Source organism: Chaetodon auriga, chromosome 21 (assembly GCF_051107435.1).
Source record: "Chaetodon auriga isolate fChaAug3 chromosome 21, fChaAug3.hap1, whole genome shotgun sequence".
Lineage (NCBI taxonomy): Eukaryota > Metazoa > Chordata > Actinopteri > Chaetodontiformes > Chaetodontidae > Chaetodon > Chaetodon auriga.
In genome coordinates, this window is record NC_135094.1 from 15,673,554 (window position 1) to 15,700,226 (window position 26,673).

At 40.4% G+C, this 26,673-nt stretch overlaps 1 protein-coding gene across 1 annotated transcript in view; it reads right to left on the reverse strand.

The window, feature by feature from the left end:
* wwp1 (WW domain containing E3 ubiquitin protein ligase 1) overlaps positions 1 to 18,350 on the reverse strand; it is a 29,931-nt gene extending 11,581 nt beyond the window's left edge. The window contains exons 1-11 of the mRNA XM_076761209.1: positions 18,208 to 18,350; positions 10,895 to 10,949; positions 10,541 to 10,632; positions 10,181 to 10,319; positions 7,741 to 7,865; positions 7,155 to 7,307; positions 6,901 to 6,973; positions 4,218 to 4,399; positions 2,681 to 3,104; positions 2,193 to 2,288; positions 512 to 686 (exon numbers count right to left, since the gene is read on the reverse strand). Coding sequence (XP_076617324.1) covers positions 512 to 686; positions 2,193 to 2,288; positions 2,681 to 3,104; positions 4,218 to 4,399; positions 6,901 to 6,973; positions 7,155 to 7,307; positions 7,741 to 7,865; positions 10,181 to 10,319; positions 10,541 to 10,610 — 1,437 coding nt within the window. The 5' untranslated portion in view covers positions 10,611 to 10,632; positions 10,895 to 10,949; positions 18,208 to 18,350. The remainder of the gene's footprint in view (positions 1 to 511; positions 687 to 2,192; positions 2,289 to 2,680; positions 3,105 to 4,217; positions 4,400 to 6,900; positions 6,974 to 7,154; positions 7,308 to 7,740; positions 7,866 to 10,180; positions 10,320 to 10,540; positions 10,633 to 10,894; positions 10,950 to 18,207) is intronic.
* Positions 18,351 to 26,673: the final 8,323 nt, after the last annotated feature.

Genomic DNA, 26,673 nt, shown 5'->3' on the forward strand with positions numbered 1-26,673 from the left:
CCAGTTTTAAGTACAGGAAAGGTCTAGATTGCATTCTGCATAGAAATAAACTTAAAACCAACTGACGCTTTAACAAAAATCAGATCTGTCTGACTTATCATCAAAGGACCAGATCAATAAAAATCTGGTCCTTTTAAACTCTGCAAAAACACAACGGAGCTTTTCAGAGCCCTACATGACGGTTCACAGGACCAGGACAATACATCCAATAACTGAGCCATTACAGACTATAAAGACCAAGCAAAGTGATTAAAAACATCACAAATTACCAGAAAGTCATGCAAGCAAATTATCTTCAAAGGGACTTTTGAAAGTGGTTAATCTCAGTTAGTCTGAGGCCCAGATGTCTTCTCTATTTTCTGTAGTACTGGTTGAGTACTGGGGAATGGCTGGAGCTACATGGACACTTTAAAACGTGGTGAGCGCATTTAGGCAGGACAACTGAATCTACGACGGCTTTGAAAGTGTCTGAGGGGACACGTGGGTAGAGGCAGGGTGGGAATTGTCTTACAGAGTAGAGGTATCTCTGGTTAAACTGGTGCATAGCTCCCTGCAGCTGGCTGCGTTGGCTCTGCCACTGCTCAAAATTGCGGACTGATTCCATGGTGGGACGCTGCCACGTGGTGGTGCGGGTGTTGTGGTCCACATAGTAGATCCTGCCCCGGTCATCCACTCGGCGCTCCCATCTAGCAGAGTGGAGGAGATGGACAGGACAATCAACAAACAGGGACAGTGGTTTGCAAAAGAATTCATCCCCCTTGAACTTTTCCACATTTTGTCACGTTACAGCCACAAACATAAATGTATTTTATTGGAATTTTATGTGAAAAAGCAACACAAAGTGCCACACAATTGTGAAGTACAAAGAAAATTATACATGATTTAAATTTTTTTATTTACCAATAAAAAACTTAAAAGTGCAGTGTGTAAAAGCAGTCAGCCACCTTTCTTTAAGTGCAACCAATTGCCTTCAGAAGTTGCCTGATGATTGCTGAATGATCGAATGTTGACCTAATGACTAAATAGAGTCCACCTGTGTGTAATCTAATCTCAGTACAAATACAGCTGTTCTGTGACAGCCTCAGAGGTTTGTTAAGAGAATATTGGGGAGCAAACAGCATCATGAAGTCCAAGGAACACACCAGACAGGTCAGACAGGGAGAAGTTTAAAGCAGGGTTAGGCTATAAAAAGATTTCCCAAGCTTTGACCATCTCACAGAGCACTGTTCAATCCATCATCCAGAAATGGAAAGAGTATGGCACAACTGCAAACCTAAAGACACGGCCGTCCACCTAAACTTACAGGCCAACCAAGGAGAGCACTGATCAGAGATGCAGCCATGAGGCCCATAGTGACTCTGGACGAACTGCAGAGATCCACAGCTCAGGTGGGGGAATCTGTCCACAGGACAACTATTGGGCATGCACTGCACAAATCTGGCCTTTATGGAAGAGTGGCAAAAAGAAAGCCATTGTTAAAAGAAAACCATAAGAAGTCCTGTTTGCTGTTTGCCAGAAGCCATGTGGGGGACACAGCCAATGTGGAAGAAGGTGCTCTGGTCAGATGAGACCAAAATTGAACTTTTTGGCCTAAATGCAAAACGCTATGAATGGCAGAAAACTAACACTGCACATCACTCTGAACACACCATCCCCACTGTCAAACATGGAGGTGGCAGCATCATACTCTGGGGGTGCTTCTCTTCAGCAGGGACAGGGAAGATGGTCAGAGTTGATGGGAAGATGGATGGAGCCAAATACAGGGCAATCAAGGAAGAAAACCTGTTACCTCAAACAAACACTGAACATAACCACCACCTTGAATTTTGTAAGTAGACTTGGCATGAGTGCAATGATGTATTAAGTGTGTTGATGTATTAAATAACTGATTTGGTGGAGAGAACAACATGCTGTCTCACTGGACTGTTTGCCTTCTGCTCTTTGGTTGTATTCATATATCAGGACACTTCATTACGTAGTAGTAGTAGTAGTTACCATTGGTCTGCAACTGCATAATTTTTGTTTAGATGCAGACATGGTTGAGAGCCATCTGATGTAAACAAGGTGTTATGGAGACTTGTATATGAAGCCAAAAAGCCCTTGCTTAAATGGACAGATAAACCTACTAAACTGACAGATTCCATGTCTGAAAAAGGCTGAAGACAGAAAGAAAGCAAACGACAGACGCTCACCCTGGTGGTAGTGGCTGTGGTCTTTCCCAGGTGGTAGTCCTGGTGTTGTGGTCTACATAGTATGTTCTCCCATGTGGGTCTTTTCTCTGCTCCCACCTAAAAGACAAAACAGTTTACAACTGTGGGGGAAAAAAAGCAGGCTACTAATAAAAAAGCTTTCTAAAGTTGTGCCAGAGGACAGAGATGGACAGAAATAAAACGACAGAAAATCTACAACAGATTTCTTTTCTACAATTCGGTGAAATATGAGCATGTGTGAAGTGTTTATATGTTTCATTCTCAAGAGATACATTTTGCCTGGAGAATCACTTTAAGATGGAATGCTCTTATTTATTGCAAGACTTTACAATATTTTGATTTTTTTAAATCTAATAATCTATATTCTTTTTGAAAACACAGTTAAGACTCTTACAATGTAATAATGCTTTGAAAGACAGCGATGCTAAACCACCTGGGAATGCAGAAAATGAGCAGTTGGTGGTTTTTACCCTGGTGGCAGAGGATCTGATGCTCCAGCACTGGGGGCCTGCTGTCTGGGCTTGGCCCCATCTGTAGTTGCAGTTGCACTGCTACTACTGCTACCACCACCAGCTCCTGAAGCATTTGCTTCTCCTATTGCTGGGGAGGAAGAGGACGATGATGAGGAGGTTGTGATGGTGGTGGCCCCTTGTGCTGTGGAGGTGAATGTGGAGGAAGCAGCAGCAGTGGTGCCATCAGTAGGCTTAGCAGCAGAAGAGGAGGCTGGAGCCTGTGTGGAGGTGGACAGGGGTTGAGATGTGCTATTTGGTGCTGTGTCAGAGTCTGGCACGGTGGCATCTTGATTGGAGTCCTCCTGGTCATCTGCAGGGGGCAGCACATCATCAGCTGTAGCAGAGGATGGCTCCAGAGCAGCATCACAGGACTCTCCATTCACTGCAGGCAAGTCAGAGAAAGACAATGGTGCTGTTTATATCCATGGACTGAGCACTTCCTCCATCTATGACTTAGTATCTGTGATGCCGCAGGAAAAGGACTGGCTTTCAAATGGATGTACAACAAGCACCCATTAGTCTAGTATATTCTACAAACATATGCATCAACAACCTATGGGTGGGTGCTCAGAAGGGGTGTCACTTTTTATATGAAATTTAAACAACACGTTCAAATGTGGGGAAAAAGGTGTGGAAGTATTTTGGACCTGACATCATGGATGGATAAATGTTAGGCTGTTTGCTGCCTTTTTAAAAACACATCAATGATGTTTGCACAACAACAATTCACCTGTTAGCTTGTCACTCAAGTGAGGCAGTGAAATAAGGGAAATCATGTCAGTTATGATGAGGAGACATGGGTAGCATTTTAATGAATTCAAGAAGCATGAATTCAAGTAGCATTCGTTCTAACTCGTTTGAACTGGATTTTTTTTTTTCAAGTAAGAGCCCTAACTTCAGCACACTAGCAAAGAATTAATATTCACTCATCAGCCTCAGCTCAGTGTAGTCAGTGTGCTATTGGTGCCCTGCCTGCCCCCCACAGTATACTGCAGTCTGCCTTCCTCTTCTCTCTGTTTATCTCTCCAGGGGGTTTTCGGCAGAGGTGCTGACAGCAGCAGAGATTACAGGCCTCGCTTAATGAAAATGAATCTACTGATATTCTCTACTGTTCACTAGGACCAAGTGAACCGTGAAGAACTTCCACTTAAAGTGGAGCCCAGGTAATACAAAGAACACTTTCTGGAAAGATGCACATGGATAATTGAGGTGGTTGGGTAATAATTTGCATTTTATCTTTTACACGAGCCTATAGCTTATCGAATATATTCAGTGGATATGTTATCTAATTCTAATTCTAATTACACTCATAGGAGATTATGGCCATAAATTAGAAAAACATATATGAATAATACACATCTTGGGACTGCACGGCTGCGTAGCACTGACAGGGCTGGAAACACCATACAAACCTGAGAACCCAGAGGTTCTACTTCAAACCTTCAAAGCTACCCTAATCAACACATTGTGAAATACAACTAAGGCTAAAACTCACCCGTCCTACTCTCTGTGTCACTGTCTGAGGGTTGGTGGACTGGGGTGGAGTTGGGTGTGGCATCTCCATTGACGACATGACTGAGGGCAGGGCTGCAGGAACTGGAGGGCATCTGACCATCGAGCCCATTGGAGGCCGAACAGGAACCTGACCTTGGACCCAAGTCTGAACCATTCGCTGTGCTGTAGGAGGAAACACACAAGGAGATCAAAAACAGTTATCAAATATACATCCTGGCAAATTCTATATCTGTATAAACACAAGACATACTTCATGTGTATATATTTAAACCAAAACTAAAACATGTAACTTCTAAGAACAAAAAATTAAGATTTTGTTTTTTCTACTGGCTCAAACGGGCTTATAAAAAAATCAATTTACAGGACTTAATGAGGGTGAGCTAAATGTGTGCTACTTCCACTCTGTGTGCTGGTGTCAGATAAAACACTTGTGACATTGAGACTATTGTCTCGTAGGGGTAAGGACAGGACATAATAGGATGGCGTGGTGACGTAACAGACACAGCTGAAGAGGCCCTGTTGTGAGCCAGTAGAGTTCAGTTGGTGCCTCCGACGTGCCCACACCATGACCAGAAGTCTGCTATGACTCAAGTCCAGGCTTTGTCTAGGCAGGAGGTGGGTTGCCAGCCAGCAATAAGACAAACGTCAGAAAGGGTCACAAGTGTGAACAACTCCAATGAATGTTGATTTTCCAACTCAGTTTATCTGCAATGATAAAAGCTCCGACTATGCTTAATACACAATGTTCAGTAAGACACTGACACTGCACAGAAAGTGATGCCAGCAAATTTCCCACCATATCTGACCCAGTCAAAATGTCAGAGTGGAGCCCAGCAGAGGCTGGCATTCCTTCCAATTTATAGGTTAACTAAAAACACCAAATCAAAAGTAACTGGAGTTGCTGTTTTAATATTGAAATCTGATGCACAGAGAAAAATTAGGTACACAAACAAAACTGAAAAGCAATTACTGAAATTATATAAGCAGGAAGATGCAGTTTGAGAAAAATACAAACACTCTTGGAGCCAGCATGGAGGCCAGTATTAAATGTTTTTACATGCTGTGATACCCGGTGCCTCTGGCTCCACGCAAAGGCTCTACCTAATTGACTCTTTAAAGAAAAGTGGACACACAAGCTATCTGAAGAAGAAGCAAAACAAAGATGGGAGGAAACACAACGAAACAAAGCTAAGATTTCAGAAGAGATAAAAGAAGGGAGGAAGGTTGAAATCAGTGAATAGAAAAAAGGAGACAGGCAATGGACTGAAGACTGTCAAAAATCCATGAATAACAGTGATGTAAGACCAAGGACAACGAGTTAAGAGGTAAAGAGAAACAAATGCAAAGAGGGCAGACGGTTCCCCAAGCACTGGGTCTCAGCTAAATAGTCGAATGTTCACCTCTGTTTGACTGGCTTTCATATGCAAGTGAAGCCCCATTTTGGAAAAGGAGCGGGGAGGCGAAGCCCAAGTTTAAAAAATGAAGAAGATTTTTTATCTAAATAAATATCTGCTAAGTCACCATCTATGTCCGAATGACTGGCGAAACATGAGTTAACGTTTATAATGTCAAGAAAAGCAGCGTTATTGTCATTTGGCTTTGCTCTCACCGCTATCATTCATCACAAATGCATCTACAAAACAAGACAACTGTCATTGGATCAGTTTGAAATATTGCAGGGAGTAATGGAACAAGAAGGAACAGCCACAGTGTGCTGTTAGATGAAGAGCTGCAGGCACTCCAACTTCTCAGCAACAATCTCCTTTCACTTTCACTGTACCCTGCTGTCTGCAGACTCATGCCATGCGCCGCATGAAATCAGATCATGGTCGCTCGCAAAATGATGGAAAAGGCCAATTATTGTCTGACTTCGTTACTAACACGACAAAATTGCTGCCCCCAGAATTATGTGACCTGTAGTATTAAACTACATTTGCTGTTACCCTCAGTAACTACAGGTGTCGCCAAAACAACCAGGACTGAAATCATCAAGATAGCCTCTAAGGTTTCATTATTTAAACAAGAATTACATGGAAAATTTTGTCTTGCCACCACGAATATCCCCCTGGCTGCTTTTCCTATCTGGCTGAGTACTCTAACATTTCTGGCACTCCCAAAGAGGGGGAACACCACTAAGATTTAAATATACCCCTGTTTGTGTCTTGCAGTCCTCTCAGCAACTGCAATGCAGAGAGGAGACAGGCAGCCACAGCCCTCCCACCAACCTCCTGTCTGTTGCACTGAAAAAAATGTGCTTCCTTTGTGGCTTTCCAGTGAAAACCCTGTTAGCCTCACTGAAGGGCACATTTACAGTGTGACAGATAATAAAGATTGGTACCAGCGGGGCAACACTAGAGCTTAAAGCAGGAGAAGGAGATATCCAGAAATGAGAAAAAGGAAGACACAGTCAAGACGAAGACCTCCATAACATAAAAATAAACAAACAGATAAATATCAAACAGTAATGTATAAAATGCCTTCATGAGTTCTAAGACACAACTGCTGGCATTCCTTTCACGGAGGATAAGCATGCTCCTTAGTTTGAAGGACGTATTGTGACCAGGACATTACAGGCTGACAAGTGAAGTAGACAGAATATTCTTCCTCCTGAAATATATGGAGCAACATAAAATGCCCCTGAATAGCTGGTTTGTTTAATTTACCTGTTGGCAGCCCTTGAGGAAGAAGAAGAAGAGTCTCCGTTTTCATGGATGGCATTGCCATTCTGTTGGACTTCTGCAGAGAGTTGAAGAAGACAATGTCAGTCTACATCCCTGAGTACATGTATCTGTATGCATATTTTGGTGTCATTTTTCTCTCTGTGCTTCCTCATTGATTGTCACTCACCAGTGCACACGGTAATTAAAAATGGCTACCCCACCATCACCCACCCCTAACATATAAATACTCAGCTCACTGATGCTATTTGCTGCATTGCCGTTCGTAAGCGGTGCCAGCTCCTCCTGATCAGTGACAGTCAGGCCATCTAGGTAGACGGTTAACTCTCCTATTGGAACCAGAACTCCCTTCTGCTCCACGCTAAGTTTCAGCACCTCCTTCACATTCTCCACTGCAGAGCCAAAGTAGGGATGGGGTGGGAGAAGGACAACACAATAGAGTGACATCAGGAAAAACACAAAGCTAACCACTTCCACAGAAATGCTTCATTTACAACATTCAAATTCGAGAAAAAGACATATTGATCTGCTGTGTGCAAACAACTCGCTGTCGTGGCAAATGTGATCAACACAAATTTTAATGACCCCTATTATAAATCAAGAGATGATCCAGACATGATTTGGGTAGGTATGAAGTAGAAAGACAGAAAAAAAATCACAATGCATGATAATGATTTTGTCTAGTCTAAAGAAACAGTACCTTCATGAATCTGTCTAGTACTGTTTAAACTGTGTCACAATGGTATTAGTGAAATAATGAGCACATAACACCCTAGACCTCTCATTACAACATTGTTCTTTATGTTTGATGTAGCTTAATCATACATTTTCTGTCATGCTGCTCCAAGGCCTGAAGGAGGTCTAGCGTGGCTTTGCCCAGCAGAGCATCTGCCTTCAGGGTGTGGTGACTCCATACTTTGAAATCCACCTGTGTGTGCGGTGTTACATTCCTAGACAGACAGGAGCACACAAAGAAACAAATACACGTAGTTCTTCAAACAACATCATGAGAACAAGGACAGGCATAAAGCATAGACTGGTCTATCACAGGGCAGGAATTATACCACGGCCAAACGGTCAGTGCTGTGGACCACCACACATTCCCTGTCTTGAAGTGGCAGAATAAAGTTGCAAATTTCCTTATTAAAAAACACTTCTACTACTATGTGAAGTACCAAATAAACAAAACATGTTTCCCAGTGTCTCCGTTATCATGCAGGACATCAACAGGATTTCTCTCACTTCACAAACATTAACAGCAAGTTAACAATTAACGAAAGGTGCTCAGTACAAGCAGCTAAACACTGTGCAGTGTAAGTATTAGTATATGTGTGTTCAAAAGTTTGCAACCAGATCACTGCAGGGTGATATCTAACTAGGGTTAAAGGTAACTGCTAAAGTATGACAAGGCTGTCTCATATTCATCGACTGTGGATATTTAATGTGTTTTTATATTGATTACTGACGCTGGCTGATCAGGCTCATTATCAGCTAATTGTACTCTGTTTCCAATGGCAGTATGCAGTGAATGGTTGCTCTCTGTGTACGTGTTTTTAAACTACTTTCCGAAACACGATGTGCTTGATGGTGTCATTCATGATGATATCCTGATGAAACTTGAAAGCTCAGCATTCTTGTGGTTTTTATACTTCCTTTTCATAACACTGACAATGATTCACTCAGAAACAGCTGATATTTCTCTGTATATATCCTCTTTTTGTCAGCTGCTGTGTGTCTGCAGTGTATCTAGTGACAAGAGAAGACTAGGAGTATAGGCTCATCAGTGTATTTGATGTTTGACTTGTAAAAAGGTGTTCTGTGACTGCTTTTGTGATCTCAGACTCTAATGCTAATAGCTGTATTGGTGTGGAAACTAGCTCAGATTGATGCTGATCATCCTTAGTCCATTTACAAACTTGGTTTTATCATCAAAATGTAACAATAACAATGAGTTATTCATATTTTTAAATAACAATCAGACAGCATTATGCGAAAAAGTCAAACATTCAGGTAGAATCCAGGGTGGATTCAATTAGCTAACAGAGGCTTTTTAATTTTTATAACACTCTGCCTGATACTGCCCCAGATTTTCAAGCCAGTATACACTTGATCACTAGTCCTCCCCAAAATGTGTGGGGAGGACTAGTGAATAAACGTGAATGTGGAGAGGAAAGAGCACAGGCATGAGGTGACATATGTACTCCTGCTCAGAAAAAAAAGCAAAAAAACAACTCTTACTTAGATGCTACTCATTCTCACATTTTCTCTACTTGTCAACATCCACTCCCCCTTGAAAAAAATCTTACAAGAGTATCTTGTCCTTGCTGCAGGCTAAGCGACTGATGCGCTCAGCTCACATAACGCTGCTTTCCTTGTGTTTTCTGTCATTACACAAAATAAACGCTACACAGCACAGTCATTGCATTCATGCTTGCACACATTAGCCTGAAGAAAAATACTTAGGATCATAGCATAAATGCTATGTGTAGGACTTGTAACTGCTTGCATACATGGTGCAAACACAGCTCCACTGTCTTATCGGCAATAATTACTCAATCAAGACAATTAGCATTTGCAATGACGTGTCTTTGGCATGTGGCCAAACCATTTGGAAGCCATAGAGCTGTAAGACTGCCATGTTGTGGCCCAATGACTGTCTTGGATGATACAAGGACCTCTGTGTGTTGTTCTACAGCATTTCCCCTTGTTCATAATGCTTTTTTTTTAAAAAATATTTAAATTTAAATATGCTTTATCGCTGTTCGTTACATAAGGTACACACTGTCAGACCGACCAAAGCACGTTCCTGCACCACAGCCTGCATACCGGAACACCACTTCCTATTAAAAAAGCAGATGAGAAAGAAAGATGGAGCAACAGTTCTGTCCTCCATCTTTCTCTCTCAACTGCTTTTCTTTACAAGGTTGGGCCATTTGGAGATCTACATCAGCTCTCTGGAGGAATATTCTGTTTAGAGGGAGTGTGAGAAGACAGATGTTCGTGGTCCCTCTCAGAAATCATTACAGTCTGTCTCTCATTTTATCTTTTCCAAATAATAAAGTGTCTGGGGATTTATGAGTTATCCTCCCACACTCATTTATGAAGCACACTGTGAATGGGAACTTACATAGAACTCACTAAATGCATGTATATTGTGCACAGAGATGATAAAAAAGGAAAAAGGGAGAGAAAACAGCGAGAAACTGGTATTAAGGTAAATAGACACAGACTGTGTGATACACAGAGGTAAATTGTTGCTTCTTACAGAGTGAGCCTCTCATCCCATTTCGGACTGGAGGAGCTGTGAGACTTTGCTGTGCGGCGTGACTCCCCCTCCGCTGTCACCTCCACATAAATGGCAGTCCCAAACAGGCTCTTCTTCCTCTTGATTTTGGCACAGGAAACTGGTGATGGTACATAGAGGAAGTGATGAGGCTAGTGACATTTTTTACTTTCAACAGGTTACATTTTCAGCATAAAATAATGTGATAGATTAAGGGGAAATCATGATATCACACAGGAAATCCTGCTGATAGTGCTTCTATGTAAACTTTCTGATGGAGCGACAGCGTCTAGATCCTGAGGCCAACTTGCACTCCCAAACATTATGGCCTTGAAGACTCACCAATGGCATGGAGCTGTGACGTTCCTCTGTGGTTATAGCTCGACTCTGCTCTAGATGAGGCCGTGGCCATGTCATACACCACAGTGGGAAACCTTCAAAACCATACACATACGGACAAACAAAGCAAACATCAAACACACAGGAAACATGCCCAGTAAATACAAACACAAATAAGACACAGGTGAACTCGTCGGGGTTCCAATAAAAAATACAGCTGAGAAGTTGTAGAAGATGCTTCGGCATATTCTGAACATTTTGTTGAGTTTTGTGGTTAAGGTCTTTCCGGCTCTTAGCTCTGTTTACCATATTATAATTCTCCATGGACTTAATGCTGGAAACACAATCTACACTCACAGTTGGTGCGTGCTGCTAGACCCTCTGGTTCAGCCCACTCCGTGTCCCATGATTCCTTTGAAACAGAAAAGAGCTCATTTTTAGGATAAACCTCAGAACAGCTGACGCAAACTCTAGCAGGTCAAAGTCTGACCTCTGAGTAAGACACCAACTTATTACTGAACATGGAGGAATAAATAGGACATTCTGTGAAAAGCCCCTGTTGATTTTTTTCAATTTCATTGATACAGTTGCAAAACTAGCTGGATCCCTACTAAAACTGATCCCAGTTACCAGTCAACTACAAAACTCTCATATTCAACTTTCCCACTCACAGCAAGAAACTGACTTCTTCTTTTCAGTGAATTATTACTGAGCAATAGTTACATTTTACTGGGTCACTACCAAAGTTTAAAAAAGTCTGCTACATTTGTGAGCACTAGCTTCAGTCTACCACACTGTAAACTCTGATTTGTCCCTGCAGTATTCATAAAGCAATCACATGTTGTTTGCTACTACCTGGTTCAACTTTGACCTACTAAGAACATAGTATATTTTCGGATTTTGCCATGTGATGCACAACTCCATACAATAAACAGTTCAAGGATGGCCAGCTTTGTTATCACTTTTCATCTACTGATTTACTGATAACCAGGAGAAACTGAACCTGTTTAAAACCTGTCTGATCACTCATACTACAATCCGCCATGTGCTGTTGTATGGCTGTACAGCTGAGTTTACAATGCAGTTTCTCAATGTTAAAGGGGGTTTGCATTTTTTTTGGGGGGGGACCAAATTAATCATCAGGTGATCGACAAAGCTCCCCTAAATGTTGACTTTCATTCATCCTAACTGTATGACACTAGGAATGGAATGATTATACTTCATCACTATACTGTACTATACTGTTAGTATACTATACTGTACTATACTATTATCATATACAGCAACACAGCAAAACCATTAATACTGTATACGGCATGTAAACATTTTTTTAGAGTCCTTCATTATGCCTGCACAACCTCATCAACTATTAAATTTACATGCACGTTATGAAAAAAACTTCCTTTAAGATTTCTTAAATAAGTAGTTAGTAAATTAACCTGTTGGTGTAATTACAGTAAAGGTACAGAACAAAATAAGGCAAAAAGAGGAAGACAACATGCCCATTAACTGTCTCAGCTCCAGAAGTCACGACACCCGCACTGTTTCCTGATCCAATACCAAGGTTCCAATTAAGGCCAAGCTTTTTTTGATATGATTATATGATCACAGCACTAGGCTGACATATAGACTGGTTGATTACCCAACACAGACCTTATGTTGGAACAGGCAGCTTTTAAGCAGCTTAGGAGGAACCCAATTAAGAAGATAGGGGATAGTCTGTGCCAGAATTAAGTCAGCATGATCAGTGTACAGGCTACAGGGCAGATGGAGACAAAAAATGATCCAAGTCAGCGGCACAGTATCAGGCAAAACTACAGCTGCTATCTTAATACTAGGGATGTAGCGTACACCATGATATGAAAACTGACATTTATCATGTACATTTGCTTATCTACAGTATTGAATTCTACTGTATTTGTATTATTTAAAAAATATTTCAAGTTTATATCAAGATTAATGTCTGTCAGGACAAAATATTTTGTGAACTTATAATAAAGAATATATTCAAGGCAAAAAATCCTTCTGTTTTCATTCCTTTAAGGGTCACTGTAACTGATAATAATAGTAATGATAACTGTGTAATGCTGTACTGTGATATTTTCTGAGGTTATCGTACCCAGTAAATCTCATACCACTGAAACTCTACTCGCTACGCTTTCATACCAAGTGAGTCACTACTGATCTGCTAGGTTAATCAGCCATTTAAACGTGAAAGGTCCAAGCCAAAGTTAAAGTTTACCTCATTTATCAAACTGCTTTCAAAGACATCCAGAGCAGTATGGGACACAAACCATGTCCATTTTATCTTTATGTAGCATATTTCCAGTTTTTGGAGTTTGTATTTCACACAGAATAAACTAAAAGCAGGCTGTAGCTGGATGATCAGACAACACAAAATGCATATAATAAATCTAACCAAAGAGCTCATTCATTTTAAAAAAAAAAAGAGAGAGAGAGAGAGAAAAAAAAAACATTTAAAAACAGCCCATGTCCTTTTCAAAAATGGCTATACAGGGGAAAAAATACAAAGCTTAACATGTAATAAATGTTGAAACTTTGAAGACATGACATGCGAACTTTGCTTCCATGAAATGTTGATTTCTTATCTTAATACATAGCTACGGAGAGACATAACGAAGGGCCCACACAGCAATGAAATCAATCACTGAGCAAAACAACTGATCCTGGCAACAAGGAGCAAATTGACACTGGTTAACAGCACTCCATACAGCAGTAGGCAGGTGAAAGCTATGACAGAAAAAATCTAGGGGATAAATGATGGGAATGGGACGGAGTCCAGCGGTCATCTGCCATCCCTCTCAAGGGTTTTGACATAATGAATAATGAAAACAGTTATTAGCCAGGCTAATAGACTGGCCCCCATTCCTCCTGGAACTGCATATATGGACTGACTGACACATGGTCAACAGTTTTTATATGCTATTTAAAATATGCTATGTTATAAGGCATATTTTATTCTCTTTTAGATGTGAATATCTGACGTATCAAAAATATTGCAAATTAATTTTTAGATTTTATCTCTGTTTAACTGCTGAAAATACCTAATTTAAATAGATGACATTAATCTTGTATCTGAGATGAACAAAACCCATTCAGTAGCCTGTCAATGAAAAACGCATCCCACCTTGCGACTTACCAAGTGTAATAATCACAAAATTTGTTTACTGGAGGTGTGAAAATCAAATCACTCCATGTATTTAGTAGCTGATATAAAAAGTGAGACATCAATACATGCTTATTTTGACACCATCAGTCAAAAAAACTGTAACTGTTACTTTTGAAACTCCCTAGTGACAGCTTGCAGACATAATCCGCATGAGTTTTGACTGACTAATATTTAGCTAAATAGTCAAGTGCAAAAATGATTGGCAGACAGTGAACAACAGTCAGACTCTCTTAGTTAAATTTAAAGGTACCTAGTAGACTTATACATCCATGTTCGCTAGCTATTAGTTGTCTTCTTTCCTGCCTTTTGTTGGCAAATTACTACACTACTTGGTGTGTTAGCATCATCAACTGTCAATTAACCACAAATTAGGGGGTCAAGACCACCACAAGGTACCTTATCTTTTATTATATTATTACATTCATGTTGAAAACACAGATAACATATGTAACTCTAACATTGCCAATCTAACTCAGATAAACTGGCCCATTTTTCTATTGATATATTAAGATCACTCTGAAGTTGAATTCTATGAGGACAAACTTGCCAATTTTGTTAATTATTAAAAGGAATCAGGTTCAGAATCAGAGTCAAACATTACTGAGCAAGTTGGCACACCTTAACTTGTGTTTACATGTTAAGTTTATATCAAATACCTACTGCATGTTGTCATGTTTTTCTGTTACAGTAATGGGAATGTTTTAATAAGGTGAAAGAAAATTAAATACTTTCACAGATGGAGATATATTATAATCCAAAAAAACGTGCACAAATTGTGTCATGTCAGGGTCTCTTACTGGTTTGAAAATAACAACCCTGATCAGCACACTTACCTATCAAATGTAATATTATTCAGATTAAGCCTAGAAGTCTGAGTTAAAGCCTCACTTTTGCAGGGGTTGCCTCATGAAGACCGCAGCAGCACAGGAATATGCAGTGGTTCAGTGATTAGCAGTGTGTCTTCCAACAAGAAGGACCTGATCAATTCCTGGCCCAAGCACTTTCTATATCAGGTTTTTATGCTCTGCCTGTGTCAGTCTGGATTTCCTCTGGGTGCTCCAGTGTATGCTGACAATAAACACGCAAGTTAGGTGTGCTGCAGACTAGGGACATCCTAATCGAATTATTTTTTGCTTTGATACCAATCTATAACAATACAATATCAATATTCTCTCACAAAACCTCCACGCTAGGTCAGATATACTTGACAACTGTGTAGATCTGCTGTAAAGAAGATGGACTGTATCCAGGTCTCCATTAATGGTCTCCTAAAGTGTCTTACATCAATATGTGAATATAGTTAATTTTGTAAATATTGATCTGGCAGATCAGTTTGAGGCATCCATGCTGAAGTCTTTAAATTTGCCTTAAGCATGACTATGGACTCCAAATGACTAGCAGACTCAGAGCATAATTGAATGTAGAGCCTTGAGATCGAAAATATATGTACTGAAACAAGAAATCAAAATGTTTTTTTACTCAACAGGGTCATAAGGACATTTGATCAGAGACTTACATGATTAAATGCAATCTTGATGACATTTGAATTACCAGCGTACTATAAACACAAACACCGCACCAGAACCTCAGACATTTTAACTCCTGTATTCTGTGCATGTGTCTGATGATGCGTGGCAGATGGCTAAGTGAGTGAAAACTCTCCTCCTCTCAAACGCATGGTGAAGACAACCAGTAGTGTACAGAGACGGGATGTGACAAACTGATCTATGGAAGACTTCTGGACATTTAACCACTGTCAGCACACAACAGTATAGTAGTATCCATTAAGTGATATAAAGAATATACTTTTAAATGCACTGCCGCATACAGCCTCAGTCAGCTGGGGAAAAAAACAACAACTATCCAACATGGCCATCAGAAATTCTACAACAGTTCTGTCTTCAAGTCATCAATTGTTCACCAGCTCTTGGCTGCATTACAGCATATGGCCTGAAATAGCAATTTTCCAAAGATAACACACATATTAAAAATGGGAGATCATCACATGCTTGGGTAAGGAAAGCACAACTCTAATGTGCAATTTGCACAACAGTATTTAACCATGTATTCTAGGTTTTCTTTGTTTTTTTTGTGTCTCATTGTCTGTGACTGGTTGCTTGCGCTCTCTTATGTGCTGGTCAGACTGTAGCCAGCAGTGTTGGTGTAGGGGTGGATTTGCTTACAAAACAGCTAGCAACTTGCTTACTGCTGGACAATGCACTTTATATTTTGTGGTGCGTGCGCGTCCGTGTGTCTGCATATCTGCCAAAGCTTCTTTAGGGAAGGTTTTTGACAGATCTTAGAAACTGAGCTCATACGAGGGTTGTTAAGGTTCTCTAATTTCACACACACATAACAGTTTACACACCAACATGGACGCTCTGGTCCCCACACACAGTATTAGAGCTGTCTGGAATACATCTGGGCAGACCATGAAGTCGGGGGGGGGGGGGGGTATTCGCTTACATGAACAGGACTTAAGTCCCCCTTCAAAATACACCCTCACTCCACAAAAGTGGGAAAAAAAAAACAAAAAAGAAGTCATAACCTCAGTAACAGAACACAAGACTAAGCCAAAACACATACATAACACACATTTGTCTTGTTTTGCTGTGTTAGTTTTCTGTTTACATCAAAATAAACTCAGCCTCAAGACATAACGTAAATTCAAAATGAAATTTTATGACAACAAGGGGCATAAAAAGCTTCCGTTTCACTATTTCACTACAGCAGTCTACTGACCATCAGGGAGCCAAAATTTGTCATAACTGCACAGTTTACCCTTGGTAGTGAGACAGCTTTCCCTGCATACAGTCAAGGCTGTTAAGTGAATGTCAATATTAATCCGAACTCTCCTTTATCTCAAACACAATCGAGCGATGTTAAATTCTCATAACTTTTCTTTATGTTAGCATGACACACTAGATTCACACAGTGGCAGCAGGCCACAACTCCCACTCGCCCCACAGCTGCTCTCTTCCTTTTCAAAGGTCAATGTTTGTATGTGTGTGTGTATGAGAGAGAGAGAGAGAGAGAGAAAGACTGAGAGAGAGAAAGACTGAGAGAGAACCAAACAAGTATATTTCAGAACCAGCCAGGCAAAAGTTGCTGCTCAAGTGACAGCTTCCTGTAAGTGATTCCCTCCCGATGTGGCACAAATACTACACAGTATGTGACAGGCTGAGCTGCCAAACCACTGTTCACAGCTGAGAGGCAGCAGGACATGCACTAATGACCCTGAAATACAATAGCTGATTGTAAAGAAAACCTTCATCAGTCACTGAAACAAATAAAAGTCGTGTTTGACCACTTCTCGTTGAGGCCAGGGCTCTCCACAGAAGGGAATGGAAGACGACTGGGACTAACCTTTACTGACAGGGATTCCTCATCAGGTATTAGACGAGGCCAAGTTCATTATGTTAACACTGTGACACATTGTGCTCAAAATTCCCTATCTATGCCAGTCAGGGACTGATACAGTGCAAGTTTTACATTGTTCATATCTAGTGCGTCCAGTAGTGTGCCTCATGCAAGGCCTATGTTTACCTGTGTCTTTAGTCAAGTACTGAGCATAACCAAGGAAACACCTTACAGACAACAAATGTCAACACCTTAGAGTTAGAGGTGACCATGGTTGTTTTCTTTTGTGATTACAAACTTCAGTAAACAAGACCACTAATTATTGAGCAATAAAGGAGCAGATTTCATTCCAAACTATCCATCAGCCAAACGCAAATACCAATTGTTTATTTCAACGCAAACGCTGATCATCACACACAAACTCTGATGTGGTTAACGAGCATTGGCTAACTTTGGATAATCTAGTGTCATGCTAACGTTAGCCCACAAAGTAAGAGTAACTTAATGTGCAACTATTAGCCTTAGGATAGAAATTTCCTAGATCTGATCCAAATGTTTGGTCATCATATATTTGCAACAGACACATCACATAGGCACAGTGTTAGTCAGATAGGCTGTCTAACGACATGTAGCCATGTACTGGCACTGGTCTGCAAAGAAAGCTAGTCAGCTGGCTAGCTATCACTAAGCTAGGCAACTAGCCACAGAAAAAAATCCCCATTTTAGTGTTATTTGTTTGAGTAGCTAGCTTGACGCCATGGCTAGCCATCTAATTATCGTTACGATATCTAACTGGCTAGCCAGTTGGTAACATCGTCACGCAATTGTAACACTCAGTGTGTTTGTTTAATCTTTAGCTGTACAACTTGCAGTAGAGCAGACACTGCTAGTTTAGCAAGCTAACGTTACAAACTTAGCCAAGTTAGCTATTATCCAATTGCTGCCAGCTAGCCGGCTAACTAATTTACTTAGCAGCTTTGCTAGTTGTCCGCCATCACAGAGCTAACATAGTCAAACAGTTTGGTTAGGTGTAGAGGAGAGACTTGTCAAGAAAGCATTTTTTGACTGTAGGAGAAAGTCGTTCGTAATGGTTTGAGTTACATAAGCAGCCGTGTGTTACCTTGCCCGTTGTTCCACTCCTTTCCCACTCTCTGCGGTTCTCAAACGTTACGGTTGTCGGTAAAATGCCCAACCGTACAGGCCTCACAGTCCGCTACGGTTCTCTTGCCATCTCTGTGCAGAAGCCTCCGAGCAGCGAAACGCACGGGCGACAGGCGCGCCACCCCAAATATTGCTGTGTAATAACACGGGACACGAGAGTAGACCTCTGAGTCAGTGCCTTAGATATATGTATAATGTTGTTATGACACAACCTCGCTATCCAGACGATTTAAAGAACAATTAGACAAGACCATAACCTCTGTACTTTTCCTGAGCATAAGATCTACAAGTGCAAGTTAAACACTTGTAATGTGTGTATTTTTTTTACAGTGCACAAACCAAGACACATTAGTCTTGTCTAAGTGAATGCTGGCACATCATTCCTGGTTTATGTAAATTCTAACTTTATTTTCCATATCATTATTTCTCAAATTTCTCTCATTGTATTTATTTTGTATTCTAATCACATGTTATATCGATTTTCTACTGCAGCAATGTTGCTCACCTTCACATCTTAACATCTAATTGAACTTGTATGTATTTATCCAGTAAATATTGCAGAATGATTCACATTGTTATTGTTACGGCACATTTATTCAATACGTTTTTGGGCATCTGGCCCCAGCTGGTAAATTTTGTTTTCAGTCAGAGCTACTGGCTGCTCTTTTTGGCTGCTTTCGAGGTTGCTGTTGTGGTCTGGCATATGTCAGTTCATGATTGTAAGATACACCTGCTCACCCTCCATCGCTGAGTGTTTTTGGTCTTTGAATATCAGACACCCAGCAAAAGCTTGTATGTGAGCACTATTTCCCCAAGTAAATAGGTTTGACATTTATCAGCTTTGAAGTTTGAAATCCTGAGTTTACAGTGAGATTTATACAGGAGTCTGGACAACATCTCCAGGTCAGGTCTTTACTATGCCTGACTGGTCCTAATTATTAAGCTTTCTGTGTTCTCACTTCCAAATTACTGACATCTTTCATCAAAAGTTTGTGCCTATTAAATTAATTATTATTCTGCAATTGAGATGTTGACTGTGGTTGAGAGCACACTAACTGCAGTGACCAAAGAATAAAACCAGACCAAAAGAAATGGGAGGAAAGCCCAAACTATGCACCATTTCCTTTCATTCTTTCCCTTTTTTTGAATGTGCAATTGACTGCCCAGATGAAGTTTGACCTTGTTCTGTCACCATGTTTTGATATTACAGTTCTTAATACAACATTTCCTCACTATAGTCACATTCCATTGAATGTAAGTCAAGAGATTTCTTGAAATATGTATATACATATAGATTCACTGTCTAGAAATCCAAGGGCATGAGTGTGCATTTGCAGAAATGAATTCAATAGTCATCACTTTATACCATGTGCTTTAGGCAAGCCAAATGGGCTGTTAAGCAGATTAATCACACGTCCCTATTTACTCTCACCACATGTCTTTTAACTTTATATAATACTGGCACAAATCCATTTCAAATTTTTTATTAAGCATTGTGTCTTCCAACATCAGAACAAGAACAGTTTTGTACAGGCTGGAAAGTGTTTTATAAAGCAGAAAAGATCAAACAATAACTGCGGACTCAATAACATTGATCATTTTAATCCTGAGTTGATATGTATTATTGTTTTGTGCACCAGGGCAATACAAATCTTAATCATTGCCAGACCTGTAAGTCCATGAGTTTGTATGTGTGTGTAAACTTATGAATTCTGCTCTAATATTCTTAAGTTACAAACTCTGGTATAGGTAAGCAGTCATTTTTGCCTTGCTAATTGCAGTAAAAGCACACGTGTAATTGAGAACATTGTTAACAGCTGCATTCTGTGTAGGTGTGAGGATTGTGCATGGTTGACTCTTAAATTAAACTGAACCACTGTTCTGTTAGGTGCACTTACAAGTGCCTGTTATTGTTAATAACCATGCAGTTATTATGGAGGGGGATAGTGGTCCCTGACTTTCTGATAAACAATATGTTGAAGAGAGGCTGAAAAGTTTTTTGTTCACATTGCATGTAATTTATCAAATTGATCAGACTGGGACCTTCAGGCATATGGAACCTAAAGAATGTAACCTGGTCTTACAAGTATTTTGCATTTCAAATTGTGTGCCTACTGCTGCTGCTGGTGTGCGAGTGTGTACATGTGTGTGCAGACCAGCAGAGGATGCCAAACTACACATTTGTAAACGCTTTATTTCCATACCTGCAGTAATTTAGGGTTGCAGTTGTCCACCATGCCTAATGACGTGTTAATGCTTTATTGTCATATTAAATCAATAATTTATTCAAAACTGCAGTGTCATGTAGGATTAACTCAAACATTATGAAGTTGTTCAGTGGATTTCTGTCAGCCTTTTCCTTAAATGGACACTGTATTGCAGTAGTGGCCTTGCATTGAGTCAGAAACCTACTGTTTAGAACAGAGATTAAGTCTTTGCACATTTCAAAAATATTTTATTTTCCTTCATTGTCCACAAATAGTAGCTATACAAAATACACCCCAAAGGTAAATGTACATTCCTTGTCAAGTATTTAAGAAAAGTGAGTACACTGGATGCTCTCTTGTCAGCTCTCTCCCATAGGCTGTGTAGGAGCCATGGGCGGTAACATCTAGTTTATAAAATCACCTGTGCGCTGGCACGGCGGGGGGTAACAAAGAAAGAGAGGGTGAGTGGCTGGGAGGCCGTATTTTTTTATTGACCGCCGTTTTGATTTTTTCCATATTTTGTGCATGTTATAAGTGGTTCTATTTCTTTAGTAAAAACCATAAACACATTTTTTGGATCTCAGCGAATATTTTGTTTATACAGCGTGTCTGACAATCAGCAAACACCCTACCCTCAGCCTCTCAGCGACTGCTTTGTTTCTGATACTAGTCGCTACAGGCTGCATTTAGCTTCAGGACCCAGTGCCATTAAGTGTAAACCATATGAAGGAGGGGAGATTGAAAGGGTTCTAGCTTTGGTGGTTTGCTGTGGCATTTTTTGAAGATGAATGCACATTTGCGTATGCTGTCTACTTTGTACATATTGTAAGTATTACGTTAATCTCCCCCAGAGGACTTATCACCTCTAAGCCCCCATTCTGTTCCCCTGTGACCAGCATTGGCATGAATTGCTCATTAGTGACCTGATCAAAGATGACTTTTTCTCTAGTGCTGCTATCAGGCTTAATCGGTACATGTTCTGGTTCCAGACAGCAAAAGATGGTCACTCTGTGACCTTTCCCTTGTGCCATTAATCTTTGCCTACAGTACATCTAACTCTACTGTTTTCTTCCTGGGACAGCATTAGCTGTGGGGGTCTGGGGATATCATTAGACCTTATTAAACCTTATTCGTGCAGATGGAGTGTCATCAAACCTCTCTCAACAAGCAGGCCATACAGCTGCTGTGTACTGTACTTCTGTAATTCTCTGAATGTTCAACATGTCCTTGTTTAAAAACTCATATTTTCGACCTGCACAAGTCAGCAAAAAATGAGCATGCCAGACATTAATGAAATACAAGACCTACAAAAAAGCACATCCCGGCTATATAAGAAGAAAATCAACAAAACGCTTTAACAAGCCATTACTCTTTGCCAGGTCAGGTCCTTATGATGACGGATTTGCCTTGGATCACAGACATAAACATCCAAATCATCTGTAGCCAACATATGGTGGGCATAATGACATCCACCACATCTAATGCAATCCAACACAATAGCCATGCAGTAAATATTTTGTGCAAGTTATAATGGCTGTGTTATTTGAGCATGTCAGAAAGCTGTTGACCCTGTGTTTGTTTCGGAGGCCACTTTTTCTGCTGTTGTATTGGATTTTATTAAAAGAAGGTATGTATTGACGTCACTTGTTTTTATATCAGCCCCAACAGGTGTGAGTGATGAAACACACTCATTAACGGTTCTATAAATGAAGGAAGAGCTGCCATACTTTGAGGGAAACAAACAAGCATCTTGAAAAAGTAAAGAACCTTGGAAATGACATTGATCCATACGATTTACTAGACAGGGCACCACACAGTATATGTACTGCTTCCCTGCTTGATACCGGTAGGTCACATTACACTGAGCACATTTGTGCACACTGACGTTTTTAATAGTCTGTCTTAATGGATTTTTCCAATATGGATGGAATGGATGGCAGATGTTGAGCCTGTTAGCCAATAGTTTGTTTACAGAATCTTGGCAACTATGCATACAAACCATTGTGTTCATATCCCTTACACTGTGAGATATTCATCATATTGTGTCATCTTCACGCTGATTCACATGTCTTCAAAAACCACAGGCAAGTTATGAGTTTTAAATCTGTACCCCACCATGAACCACAGGGACCCTACACCTAGTAGGCTATTTGGCAAGTCAGAAATCTGTGGTGACAATGACTGGTACAAAAAGAAATGTGTATGGAAGGAAAATTAATCATAGCTAGCCCATCTAATTCTCAAGTTGCACAAAGTCTCAGTGTGGCCTCAGTGTGCTTTACATTTGACACACCACAGGTTGTCCAGAGCTCCATAACAAATAATATTTATTATTCTGAACCTTCTGAGGACATAGAGGAAATATAAGGACAAGATGGAAATAACCTCTGGGGTCTAGGTATTCCTACACACAGTCTGTCTGAGTGATTCATCACCTGCAGTGACTTTACATGAACAAATTATCACTTTATTACCACTTGTTTTGCACAGCATGCTGGACTCTTTGGGAATCAGCATGTATGTTACAACAGCAAAGTCTGGCTACATTTGGTTCCACTTTAGCATCTTGCCTTCCCATAATGCCTTCTCTTCAGTGAGGCCCCTAGTGATGAAATTTATGATGCACAAGAAGTTAGCCCACCGGTTTATCGTGGGCTATCTGAACAAAACCCATGTTTCCATTCAAATCACACAGAACTTAGCCCTACTTTGCAATGAACTAAAAAGTAATGGCAAAGACCCAAGACTAGGCAAAGTAATCCACTGTCATATGAGTGATTTCATTTTTGCTTGTCACAGTGTTCAGCGAGGCCTGGACTCACGGTCCATCTATCGCACACTTTCTTCATGTTACTCCATGTTGACATGTCAAAGCACAATAAGAAAAATGGAACTGGTTTGTGGTTGCAGATTTTTTTAAACTGGTGGCTGACAAAATGTTCGAGTATTCAACAAATTAGAACTGTTCAGCACCGCAAGCCCATCCCTCAAAGTTCCTGTACTTTTGGAGAGTACTACTCACTGAGGAGGGTCTTTTTGGGGGGTAAATGAATGCCCTTGAGATTTAATTTAGACCCTGGTGTTCTTCCAAAGGTTCCTAGTCCCTTTGGACTAGCAGTTCCTGCAGCTCACAGTGTGATGAAGTTAAACTTTAGATTTTTCACTTTCACGCAGGCCTTGTTCCTTTGCCACAGCATGAGATACAATTTATGCATTTTATAGGCAACCCTTGCTGGAGGGGAGGAAAACAGGGCGAATTAGGGAGGATGTTAACCTACATGCTGCTCTTGACAAAAATTGGAACCAAATTTCACTTTGTTTGGCAGCCAATTCTAATCTGGCCATTTTGGGGTTTCTTTCATGGATTTAAGGGAGATAATATCCAGATGCAAACAACATGTGAAATCATATGCAGTCCCTGTAATCTGATTAGACTTCATCCCTTCACACGGAGGGTGCTGGGTTTGGATGTTGAATAAATGATTTTTAGAGCATGGATATGCTGTTGAAACTGTCCTAACACAAAATTAATTCACTCCTAATTCATTGTTTGGTGTTCATGGTCTGGTGCCCTGTTTCCAAGGTTCAGTTTGTGCTTTGAGTACACCCAGCATCCACAATGATGCACTAACATTCCAACCCCGACACATCAGTTCAACAACTGCCTTCTCTCATTAGGGTGGGTATAATTCTGTTATAATGGTGATTTACCCTGAAAAAAAAGGCCCTCTTGCTGGTAACTGATCTATGAAACAACACAACATTTCAACCAACTGACTTTAATCAGTTAATTGCAGTCACCATGACAGCAAAGTCAAAACAAACATCAAGGTGATATTTAGCATGTTCATGTATATTTATCACACACACACACACACACACACACAGAAGCCTGCTTTACCTGTTCATAGCTTCTCAGCACAGGAAATCAAATTAGGATTTGAAAATTAAACTGTATACAGGACAATACACACACAAAAAAAATATTCATGTTTACAATCACGCTAACTTACAGATAAAATACCTGACAGATGGCAACATGCTGTACATACTATTAAAACCAGAAACTATAAAATCAGCCCAGATGGACAGTGTTACCATACGTGCCGACAGCATGAGTGTAAAATACATTTATTTGTAGAATTTAGCATTACAAAGATACATGCTCAAGCAATGAAAATGCAAGAATGAGCGGAAATCTTTCGAAACTGCAACATTAAATGTGCAACATGAGAGCATGATGTAGTATTTCTACAAATCAATGCTACTGTAGAACCTCATTTTAAGTGTTAGATTGGTAGACCAAAAGATGACATTCCAGCCCTGCTTCAACTGCGCTGCTTCTAAGAGAGAGGCAGGAAGGGCCTTCCAAAGAAAAGAACAAAACGGTCTGTTTGACAGATTCTAATTTTTTAGCTGATAACGACCACAGACCTCTCATTTGAGAAATGGAGATGGCTTGCAGAAATATATTGTAGGAACTAATACATTCATGTAGGTATTATGGCATGAGGAATAGAGCCAGGCTATTTACCCCACTTCCAGGCCTTGTGTTAAGCTCAGCTAAATGGCTGCTGGCATTAGCTTCATATTTAACGTGGGTGTGGACATGGAGAGTAGCTATTCAAAAGACCCTTACTGTCCATAAACTACTGTTTGAACATTATTATGATCTTGAACATAACTTAGCTCTTTCAGATGGCTGTGTTATTCATTTGGGGGAACTCTCTTAGCTTAAGGCAAATATAATTCTCCAGGACAATATCAGATTTTCCACGACTGTAAAACTTTTTTCCAGTTGCTGTTCACAAGAGATATATTTAAACTCTTTCAAATGTGCATTCACCGTATTACAACACTAATTTCGGGGGTGGGTGATGGCATCTCTGTTCACAGGCCTGAAGCGTTATATTTGTATCTCCGCTTCGCTGGTGTCCTCTATGTCTTCTTGTGTAACGGTTTTGTCCTCCGGCAGAAGCAGATTGTATTGAAGAAGCGGCAGTGGCATGAGGCACATGGGTCACAGCAGCCAGACTGTGGCAAACAGCTTTGTGTAAGCTGAGAGCAGTTTGGTTTAATGGGTTTGGGCACCTCTTTAGAAGGAGTGGGGGGGTCATTTCTAGGGACAGAAACCACTTTGGGCTTCTGGAAGGTGGAGAGAACAGAGAGAGGGAGACAAGGTAGGTGAATGTTAGAGCATCAAAATCACATGATCAGGTCATTTTGCCTCACTTTCTCCCTTTGAAGTGTAAAAAGTACTGCTTTTTTTACTGAAAGCTGCAAACTACGCTTTATGAGTTAATTATCAAATTTCAAAATCACTCAGCTGAAACACATCAACACATTTACTGAGGACTTTTATTTTAACTTCTTGTTAACTAGAAACGTCTATGCTGAGTGTATGAACCACACACATCTTACAGCTATGTGAGTCCTTTGTCGTTCATACTGTCCTCTCCTCGCAAACAGTGGTCTCTGTCTGCCGGGGTTCAATGGCCCTGTTGAAACAACATCAAGACTATTGATTAGGAACTAATGTTGCAGAACATCTCCGTCACAAACTGATTTGTGTACAATCACCACTTTGTGCCTCTCATGTCTTTCAATTTCTGTATATTCCAGTAATAAAGCCAAGCATCAGTTTTTTGAAATCTCTGGTCAGCCCTTAAAACTCTTCTGTGGCTTCTGAGAATCTAATATAAACCAATACACTGTAACAACAGTGGAGACGCATATAAAGGATAATACAGCTTTAAATCTTATTTCACATTGTGCACATTGACATGAGTGTCATTTCCATGTGCCATCTTTGAATTAAGATACAGAGGTGCGACTTAATAATTGGTTACAAATTTTGTAAGTGTGCAACGGACGGAATATTTTGAGAGTCTTAAACTGACCTTTGAACAACGCACCACTGACGTCCATAAACGCTGTCAACAAAGACTCAAAGCCCACCTTCTGCTGCTACTTTACAAAAGCGTAGCTCAACCCGTCCTCCTCTACTGCTCCCCCTGCTTATTTAATATGCTGTCAACCCCCTCCAAGAACAGATTCACACAAATTACACAAGGCTGCCAAGATCATCGGCCTCCCGACCTCCATCCTCCCAGACCACCTCACAGACCACACCCCACAGTACTTGACACCAGTCACCCTCAAGACCTACACTTTATAGTCTGGTCGCTGTTACAAGTTACAAGTTCAAGTCTTGCATT